We start from the raw sequence: 10,473 nt of genomic DNA on the forward strand, positions 1-10,473 counted from the left end.
TGCAGTGGCCAGATCTCAGCTCACTGCAAGCTCAAAGTGCTGGGATTACAGGCTTGACTGTCTCTGAGTTTTAACAGAATCAGTCTATGTATGTCCTTTCTTATTTTATTTATTTATTTATTTATTTATTTAAGACAGGGTCTGTCTCAGTCAGCAGGTTGAAGTGCAGTGGTGCGATCATAGCTTACTGCAGCCTCCAACACCTGGATGCAAGGGATCCTTCCACTTCAGCCTCCTTAGTAACTGAGACTACAGGGACATGCCACCACACCAGGCTAATTTTTTAAATTTTTTGTAGAGATGGGGTTTTGCTATGCGGCCCGGGCTGGTCTCAAAATCCTGGACTCAAGTGATTCTCTTGCCTCCACCTCCCAGTGTTGGGATTACATGCCTGAGCCACTGTGCTATCAGTATGTCCTGTGTTTCTGTGTCTTGAAATTTAAAAGTAAAATAATAATAATGGCCAGGTGTGGTGACTCATGCCTGTAATCCCAGGACTTTGGGAGGCCGAGGCAGGAGGATCACCTGAGGTTGGGAGTTTGAGACCAGCCTGACCAACATGGGGAAACCCCATCTCTACTAAAAATACAAAAATTAGCTGAGAGTGGTGGCGCATGCCTGTAATCGCAGCACTTTGAGAGGCCAAGGAGGGCGAATCAGTCAGGAGTTTGAGACCAGCCTGGCTAACATGGTGAAATCCCGTCTCTACTAAAAATGCAAAAATTAACCGGGTGTGGTGGCACACATCTGTAGTCCCAGCTACTCAGGAGGCCAAGGTAGGAGAATTGCTTGAACCCGGCAGGCAGAGGTTGCAGTGAGCCGAGATTGTGCTACCACGCTCCAGCCTGGGCCACAGAGCCAGACCCTGTCTCAAAAAAGAAAATCCTCCAAGGTATACATGATTCAAGGAAACAACTGAAATTCACATTTATTTGTATAGTATGCTGCTTTTAGTGAAAAAGTTTTTTAAAAAGTGTATATTCAGGTTTTAAAAGTATTTTTTTAAAAGTACATATTCAGTATATACTATTTAAAAAACTTCTTTTGAAAGTATTTTTAAAAAGCATATATTCAGTATATACTATTAAAAAAGTATATATTCAGTTTTTAAAAGTATATATTCAAAATGTCCCCTTGGTCCACAGAGCTCTGGTGTCTGCATGGGGGTGCAGGGTGGGTTATTAATTATTCCTGTATTCTCAGGCCCAGGATCATGAAGTCACGAGGTTGAATGTAGCAGAGTCTGTCTCATCCTTCAAGGCTCATAACAATGCCCCTTCCTCCAGGAAGCCTTCCTTGCTTTCCCAGAGACAGCTGCGGCTTCCTGCTCTGGGCACCCCAGGCCAAGTTGCCAGGGTCCCTCTCTCTGCTCCAGCTGTGACCACAGAGGAGTCCTCAGCCCCTGGCACCCACTGTGTGACTTTCTATCTCTATGAATTTGATTACTTTAGGCATCTCAGATAAGTGGAATGTTCTATCTGGTTTATTTCACTCAGCATGGTGTTCTCAGTATTTACCCACATGTCAGAATTTCCTTCCTTTTTAAGGATACACAAAAGTCTGCTTATCCATTTGTGAGTTTTTGTTTTTGTATTTTTTTGAGACAGAGTGTCACTCTGTTGTCCAGGCTGGAGTGAGGTGGCGCCATCTTGGCCTCACTGCAACCTCCATCTCCTGGGTTCAAGTGATTCTCATGCCTCAGCTTCCCGAGTAGCTGGGATTACAGGCGCCTGTCACCATGCCCAGCTAATTTTTGTATTTTTAGTAGAGAGAGGGTTTCACTACGTTGGCCAAACTGATCTCAAACTCCTGGCTTCAAGTGATCCACCTGCCTCGGCCTCCCAAAGTGCTGGGATTACAGGCGTGATGCACCATGCTTGGCTTGCTTGCTTGCTTTCTCTCTCTTGCTCTCTCTCTCTTTGGAGCCAGTAGTTTAAATGTCTTTTTAAGTTTTTATTTAATTTTAAGAAATTGAGCTTTTATATATTTAATGGAAAAAATATACATACATTGCTGGTGTGTGCTCAAATACATTTTGTTGATGGGGTGTGTGACCAGGAATGTCCCCTTGGTCCACAGAGCTCTGGTGTCTGCATGGGGGTGCCGGGTGGGTTATGAATTATTCCTGTATTCTCAGGCCCAGGATCATGAAGTCACGAGGTTGAATGTGGCAGGGTCTGTCTCATCCTTCAAGGCTCATAACAATGCCCCTTCCTCCAGGAAGCCTCCCTTGCTTTCCCAGAGACAGCTGCGGCTTCCTGCTCTGGGCTCCCCAGGCCAAGTTGCCAGGGTCCCTCTCTCTGCTCCAGCTGTGACTGCAGAGGAGTCTATGCCTGAAAATTGAGGCCCGTCTGGGATTCTAGCCATGTCCAGGCACAGAGCAGGGGAGGGGGAGTTTGCAGAATGAATGAATGAAGCGTCTTTTCATCCTTTGAATTAGATGTGGAATGAAGAGGTCTGGTTGTTCAGGGATGGGGATCGTGAGCTCCGTTCTGCTCATCTTGGCCGCACTCGGGTTGGGAGGCAGCCGCAGGACAGACATTGAAGGCCAAGGTTGAGGAGGCGTGGACAGCGGAAGAGGAGGCGGTGGGTGGTTCGCACATACAGGCTGCCGGAGGAGTCCACGGTTTTGAGCACGGTCAGCGGGGAGTAGCGGACGTTGGTCTGTCGGCGCAGAGGTGGCCGAGCCGAGCTGATGACATTGACAATGGCCTGCAGAGTGGAGCCCCTGAGCCCTGGGAATCAGGGAGGGCTTCACCCCGCGACATACCTGAGCCACCGCTTGGGGCTCTGGGCCCTTCACTCACCTGAACCACGTCCTGTGGGCTCTGTCCCACGGAGCGAAACAGCTTCCTGGAGGCTGGGAGATAGAGGTCCCGGAAGTAGTGCAGGGTGTCAGGGTCAGTGCCTGGGAACTCAGCTGTAGAAACCTGCGCCAGAAGCTTCCCCTCAAACTCGGTGACCACGGGGCCTGGTTCCACCAGGGAGATGCTGGCGACCGGGCAGGGTTAGTATCAGTCTGATGCCCCAACCACTCCCTGACCTATTTTGTCCATTCATTTATTTATTTTAAGATACAGGGTCTCACTCTCTTGCCCAGGCTGGAGTGCAGTGGCATGATCATAGCTCACCACAACCTCCAACTCCTGGGTTCAAGCAATCCTCTACCTCAGCCTTCCGAGCAGCTGGGACTGCAGGTACACACACCACCACCCTTGGCTAATTTTTACATTTTGGGTTGAGATGGGGGTCTCACTATGTTGCCCAGGCTGGTCTCAAACTCCTGACCTCAAGCGATCCTCCCCTTTCAGCCTCTCAAAACGCTGGAATTACAGGTGTGAGCCGCTGCACCCAGCTTCATTGTCTTCATCTCTCCTCTCCCCCTTTCAATCCCATCTCCCCAGCACTGCCTCCAAGCCCCCTCTGCCCATGTGCCCGCCTCACAAGATGTTGAACTGCAGCAGCTGGATAGCCAGGCTTTCGAAGAATCCCTCCAGGGCGAACTTGGAGGCTGCATAGACATCGTTGAAGATGACACCTGTGAGGGTCAGAAGGAGAGCTCTTTGGGGGTCTGGGAGGTGGGCTTTGTGGGTTCCAGGGTGATGGAGTCTTTGGGAGACAGAGCAAAGAGGACATGAGCAAAGACAGAGCAGACAGAGCAGATACATGGTGCCAAATGATGGGGGGTATGCAATTGTGTGATGGGGTCATATGGGGTCAGAACGAAGTTGTTCTCGGGTGACGGGTGCCACCTCCTCCCAGCTCCACCTGGTCCCAGGAAACTCCCCTATTTCCCTCCATTCTCTAAACCTTTGGGGCCACTTGGGGATCCTCTTCATTTTTCTCTTCATTAGGGCCCTTGTCTCTCTTCCTTCCTTCCTTCCTTCCTTCCTTCTCTCCCTCTCTCTCTTTCTTTCTTTTTCTTTTTTGATAGGGTGTTGCTCTGTCCTGCAGCCTGGGGTGCAGTAGTGCAATCACGGCTCACCACAGCCTTGAATTCCTGGGCTTAAGCGATCCTCTCACTTCAGCCTCTTGAGTAGCTGGGACTACAGGCACACACCAGGATGCTTGGCTGATTTTTAAATTTAATTTATTTTGTTGTTGTTGTTGTTGAGGGGAGACGGAGTCTCACCCTGTTGTCTAGGCTGGAGTGCAACCTCTGCCTCCTGAGGTCAAACGAATCTCCTGCCCCAGCCTCCTGAGTAGCTGGGATTACAGGCACATGCTACCATGCGCGGCTGACTTTTTTTTGTAGTTTAGTAAGAACAGGCTTTCACCTGTTCTTACTGGTGGTCTTGAACTCCTGAGCTCAGGCAATCCACCCGTCTCAGCCTCCCAAAGTGCTAGGATTACAGGCATGAATCACCAAGCCTGGGCTCCACACTAATTTAGAATATGATCTAAAACCCATTCACCATCCTCCCAGTCTGGGGAGGATCAGACGCTGATGGGATTTCCAGGGGTGGGTCCCCACAGCTCACCCTGCAGCCCCATGACACTGCTGATCACCACGATGTGGCCCTGCCGCCTCCTCTTCATGCCTGGAAGTACAGCTTTGACGAGACGGACAGCTCCAAAAAAGTTGGTGTCAAAGACATTCTGCATGGCAGCAAGGCTGAGCCCCTCCAGGGGCCCCACCAGACCCATTCCAGCATTATTCACTAAGAGAAGAGGTACTAAGGTTACCTTAAAGTCCCTTACCCTTCTAGCATTACTTCCAACACCCCCTGAATCACCCCACCCCGTACTCCAAGTCCAAGGCCAGTCCAGGGTATCTTGGGTGGACAAATATGAAATCTTGGTGATCTTTAAACACAGTTTAGCATTTGTCATAGGGTATCCTCAGCCCTGAGTGGGAGGAAGGGCTGCTGGGAATAGTGGCCCCCTTAATCCATGAGCAATTCAATTCTGACCCCAAATTGCATCAAGACAGTGACACCCACCTTCCTGCGAAGGTTGGGGACCTTATGACTTATTTCTGCATCATGCTGTCTTCCCCAAGTGACTCATCCAAGTAATTTTCCCAACCACATATGACTTTCTCCATATATGAGAATTTCCATTCCATAAAATCTGCCCCACCCCTAGGCCTCAGATTGTTACTAGTGTCTCTAATATTTTTATTTAAAAAAAATTGATTTTTGGGCCAGGCATGGTGGCTCATGCCTGTAATCCCAGCACTTTGGGAGGCCAAGATGAGTGGATCACCTGAGGTCAGCCTTCGAGACCAGCCTGACGAACATGGAGAAACCTCGTCTCTACTAAAAATACAAAATTAGCCGGGTGTGGTGGTGCATGCCTGTAATCTCAGCTACTTGGGAGGCTGAGGCAGGAGAATCACTTGAACCCGGGAGGTGGAGGTTGCAGTGAGCCGAGATTGCGCCATTGCACTCTAGCCTAGGCAGCAAGAGTTAAATTCAATCTCAAAAAAAAAAAAAAAAAAAAAAAAGATTTTTGGCCAGGTGCGGTGGTGCACGCCTGTAATTCCAGCACTCTGGGAGGCCGAGGTGGGCGGATCACTTCAGGTCAGGAGTTTGAGACCAGCCTGGCCAACATGGTGAAACCTCGCCTCTACGAAAAATACAAAAATTAGCTGGGCATGGTGGCAGGCACATGTAATCCCAGCTACTCAAGAGGCGAGGCAGGAGAATTGCTTGAACCTGGGGGGTGGAGGTTGCAGTGAGCCGAGATCACGCCACCACACTCCAGCCTGGGCGCAGAGCAAGAATCCATCTCAAGAAAAAACAAAAAATTTTGATTTTTGAGACAAGGTCTTGCTCTGTCTCCCAGACTGGCTCTATCATAACTCACTGCAGCCTCAAACCCCTGGGCTCTAGTGATCCTCCCACCTTGGCCTCCTGAGTAGCTGGAATTAGGCATGCACCACTATACCTGGTTAATTCTTAATTTTTTTGTAGAGTCAAAGTCTCACCACTGTTTTGCTGGTCTTGAGCTGCTGGGCTCAAGCAGTCCTCCTGTCTCAGCCTCCCAAAGTGCTAGGATTACAGGTATGAGCCACAGCACCCAGCCCTTAATAAATCAATTGGTAGGATCAACTGGTCTACCCCTGTTGGCCAACGGGTCTACCCCTTCTGTCCAGGCTCAGAGATTGCTGAAGAAGCCAGAGAGCTGGTGCTCAGACCTTGCCGTATTGAGGGTCTATACTCAGACCAGGATGGGGCTTAGTGAATCAGGGGCTGCGAAGTCTCACCCAGCACGTCCACTTCTCCCTGGATACAGCTGAGACACTGAGCCACGGACTCGTCACTGCACACGTCCAGCTGGGCCACGGTGAGGGTCTGCCCCAAAGCCTCCCCAGCAGCTGCCTCCAATGTCTCCTTCTTCCCCAGGTCCCTCATGGTGGCCACCACTGGGGGCAGAGAGTAGAGCAGGGACAGGCGCTAAGTTCCTTTCCCCTTGGTGTGGGCTCCACATTTCTGTGATCTTGTATTAGAAGTCGCAAAGAGATGGAAACCCACAAGTTCACACACCTACATTTATCACTCAGCCAACAAGTGCACACTTGTGTACATACAGGTACATGCGTCATCCACGTACCTGTATCCCTCCTTCCAACCATGAGTTCAACAGGCATTTATTGAGCATCTACTATACACTATGCCCTATTCTAGGTGCTGAGACTATGGCATGAAATAAGATAAAGTCACCAGGTGTGGTGGCGCAAGCCTGTAATCCCAGCACTTTGGGAGGCCTAGGTAGGAGGATTGCTTGACCCCAGGAGTTTGAGACCAGCCTGGGAAGTATAGCGAGATCCCATCTCTACAAAAAAATTACATATACAAATTTACCAGGTGTGGTGGGTGGCCCCCACCTATAGTCCTGGCTACTTGGGAGGCTGTGGTGGGAGGATTACTTGAGCCCTGGAGGTTGAGGCTGCAGTGAGCTGAGTTGGAGCCACTGCACTACAGCCTGGATAACAGAGTGAGATCCTGTCTCAAAAAATAAAAAAATAAGGCCGGGGTAGCTCACACGTGTAATCCCAGCCCTCTGGGAGGCCGAGGTGGGCAGATCACAAGGTCAAGAGATCGAGACCATCCTGGCCAAAGTGGTGAAAGTTCGTCTCTATTAAAAATACAAAGATTAGCTGGGTGTGGTGGCACACACCTGTAATCCCAGTTACTCAGGAGGCTGAGGCAGGAGAATCGCTTGAATCTGGGAGGTAGAGGAGGTTGCAGTGAGCTAAGATCATGCTACTGAACTCCAGCCTGGCAACAGAGCGAGACTCTGTCTCAAAATAAATAAACAAACAAACAAACAAATAAATAAATAAATAAATAAGATAACCTTTCTGCCTTCATGGAATTTATAGCCTAGTAGGTAAGACAATAAAATACACAAACATAAAACAGACTGCCATGAAAAAAATGCATACATACCTATAGCCAACATACACACATACATGAACACTGAAGTGAATAGCCAATATTTTGAGACGAAGTTTCACTCTCGTTTGTTACCCAGTCTGGAGTGCAGGGCCGCGATCTCTGCTCACTGCCACTTCTACCTCCTGGGTTCAGGTGATTCCCCTGCCTCAACCTCCCGAGTAGGTGGGATTACAGGTGCCTGCCGCTACACCCAGCTAATCTTTTGGATTTTTAGTAGATATGGGGTTTCACCATATTGGTCAGGCTGGTCTCAAACCTCAGGTGATCTGTCCACTTCGTCCTCCCAAAGTGCTGGGAGTATAGGCATCAGAAGCCAAAGAGCCACAGAGCCTGGCCAAGCTTATCCTCTTTTTTCCTTTTTCTTTTTTTTTTTTTTTTTTTCTGAAATGGAGTCTCGCTCTTGTCACCCAGAATGGAATACAGTAGCGAAATCTCGGCTCACTGCAACCTCTGTCTCCTGGTTCAAGCGATTCTCTTGCCTTAGCCTCTCAAGTAGCTGGGATTACAGGTACCTGCCACCATGCCCAGCTAATTTTTGTATTTTTATTGATTGATTGGTTGACTGAGACAGAGTCTCGCTCTGTCACCCAGGCTGTAGTGCAGTAGCCTGATCTCCGGTCACTGCAAGCTCCGCCTCCCAGGTTCGCGCCATTCTCCTGCCTCAGCCTCCCGAGTAGCTGGGACTACAGGCACCCGCCATCTCGCCCGGGTAGTTTTTTGTATTTTTTAATAGAGACGGGGTTTCACCGTGTTAGCCAGGATGGTCTCGATCTCCTGACCTCGTGATCCACCCACCTTGGCCTCCCAAAGTGCTGGGGTTACAGGCATGAACCACCATACCTGGCCAATTTTTGTATTTTTAGTAGAGACAAGGTTTCACCATGTTGGCCAGGCTGGTCTCAAACTCCTGACCTCAGGTGATCTGTCCACCTCGGCCTCCGAAAGTGCTGAAATTACAGACATGAGCTACTGTGCCCAGCCTCAAACGTATGCTCTTAAGCAGGACCTCAGCATATGTACCATGTCTGCACATGCACCAGCATGCATGTTTGATATCCCCCAATGTGTGCAACCATAATCACCCAGAACACTCCTGGGGGCATTTGCCTCTTGTCTTCGGGCCAGTGTGATTCGTGGGTAGCAGGCACATGAATGGGGTCACTTGCATCTACAGGTGATATAGTGGGAAACATGGGTGCAAAGGATAGGATGCCTGAGTTCAAATCGCAGCTCTGCCACTTTGCAGCTGGGAGACCTTGAGCAAAGACCTTTGACAGTCTGCATCTTTGTTTCCTCGTTTCTGAAATGGGGCAGGCCAGGCACAGTGGCTCATGCCTGTAATCCCAGCACTTTGGGAGGCCCAGGTGGGCAGATCACCTGAGGCCAGGAGTTTGAGCCCAGTCTGGCCAACATGGTGAAACCTCGCCTATTAAAAATACAAAAAATTAGCCGGGTGTGGTGGCTCATGCCTTAATCCCAGAAACTCAGGAGACTGAAGCATGAAAATCACTTGAATGTGGGAGGTGGGGGCTGCACTGAGCCAAGATGCGCCACTGCACTCAACCTGGGCGACAGAGCAAGACTCTGACTCAAAATAAATAAATAATAAAATAATAATAAAATGGGGTGGATGATAGTGCCCGCCTCACAGGTATGATGTGAGGATTAAACGACTTTCTGGATTCAGGGCACTTAGAATGCAGCGTGGTGCATTGTAAAAGCTCTGTAAACATTAGCCTCCAGCAGTTTAATACACCCATCTGCCCGCCCACAGGAACGCACGTTATTCCCTGCACACTGCCGTTCCGGCTCTCATGCTCAAAGCTGTGTGTGTCTCTGAAACAGAGGGCAGAGGGCTGGGAGAAGCAGCCCTGCCAACTGGGGCAATGCCCTCACCCCCAGTCGCTTCCTTGTAAGTAACAACCCTTTGCCCACTTTGGCTCCAGCATGCTCCCTCTGGGTCAGGGGTTCTCCTGGTTGGTTAGGATGCAGGTCCCAGGGATTTATTCCAGAGCTGCAAAAGGGCAAGTTCTTAGAACTAGAAGGCCATCCCTTCAACCCCCAAGGTCAGGAGCCCTTAAGAAGCTTATCTCAGTAAAAGCAGTAATCTGGGGAGACTGTGGAGGAGTGAGCATCAGGGTAGTGATTATGCCAATCTAGGAAATGCCCTAGTGAAACCCTTCTAAAAATACCACCCACCCACCCCCTGCCACTCTCAGCATGCTTTATTTTGTTTCTTAGCACTTATTCCCACCAGATATAGCAACAATTTCTTTTTATCTGTTTGTCACCCATTCTCCCTCTCCTCCCCGCCTGACACCATCCCAAGGGCTGAGATTTTTGTCTATTTCATCCCCAGTTGTGTTGCCAGCATTCAGAACACCCAGAAGGTGCTCGAGAAATATTTGTAGGATGAGGGGATGATTCCTGGAGGGAGAGGAAGACCGCATGCATCCTGAGTCCCCCCAAGCCCACAAGTACAGCTGGGAGAGATGGGTAGGGGAGACGGTGTTGGGGAAGCCGTGTCCACCCTGCTGCCTCCTAGCGCTGCCCTGCGCCTCTTACCCTGGTAACGCTTCTTGGGGTCATGGGCCAGCTGCACAGCAAGTTCCAGACCAATTCCTGACGAGCAGCCGGAGATCAACACAGTCCGGGGTGCAGCGGCCATGTTGATCCCCTCCCTGGACGCGTGACCTCCGCTGGGCAGCACCTGACTCTGACCATTCATCCCGGGCTCATCTGCTCCCTCCTAACCCCCTCCCACAGATCCCCTGCACGGCAAAGCCTCCGCCCTCCCCAGGAGACCCTCAATTCTGGACTGACCCTGAACAGGCCGTAAGAGAGAATCTCTTGGCCGGGCGCGGTGGCTCAAGCCTGTAATCCCAGCACTTTGGGAGGCCGAGATGGGCGGATCACGAGGTCAGGAGATCGAGACCCTCCTGGCTAACACGGTGAAACCCCGTCTCTACTAAAAATACAAAAAATTAGCCGGGCGAGGTGGTGGGCGCCTGTGGTCCCAGCCACTCGGGAGGCTGAGGCAGGAGAATGGCGTGAACCCAGGAGGCAG

The 10,473-nt window shown here is 50.3% G+C and overlaps 1 protein-coding gene across 1 annotated transcript; it reads right to left on the bottom strand.

Moving 5' to 3' along the window:
* Positions 1-2,496: 2,496 nt before the first annotated feature.
* Positions 2,497-10,083, bottom strand: LOC113224067 (retinol dehydrogenase 8). The gene is made up of 6 exons (XM_026453358.1): positions 9,972-10,083; positions 6,212-6,370; positions 4,482-4,661; positions 3,445-3,538; positions 2,808-2,991; positions 2,497-2,712 (listed from the first exon to the last, which is right to left on the bottom strand). Exons 1-6 carry the CDS (start codon positions 10,072-10,074, stop codon positions 2,497-2,499), a joined length of 936 nt encoding a protein of 311 aa, XP_026309143.1. The 5' UTR covers positions 10,075-10,083.
* Between the last annotated feature and the right edge of the window lie 390 nt (positions 10,084-10,473).

Source organism: Piliocolobus tephrosceles, unplaced genomic scaffold, assembly GCF_002776525.5.
Source record: "Piliocolobus tephrosceles isolate RC106 unplaced genomic scaffold, ASM277652v3 unscaffolded_43562, whole genome shotgun sequence".
Taxonomy (NCBI): domain Eukaryota; kingdom Metazoa; phylum Chordata; class Mammalia; order Primates; family Cercopithecidae; genus Piliocolobus; species Piliocolobus tephrosceles.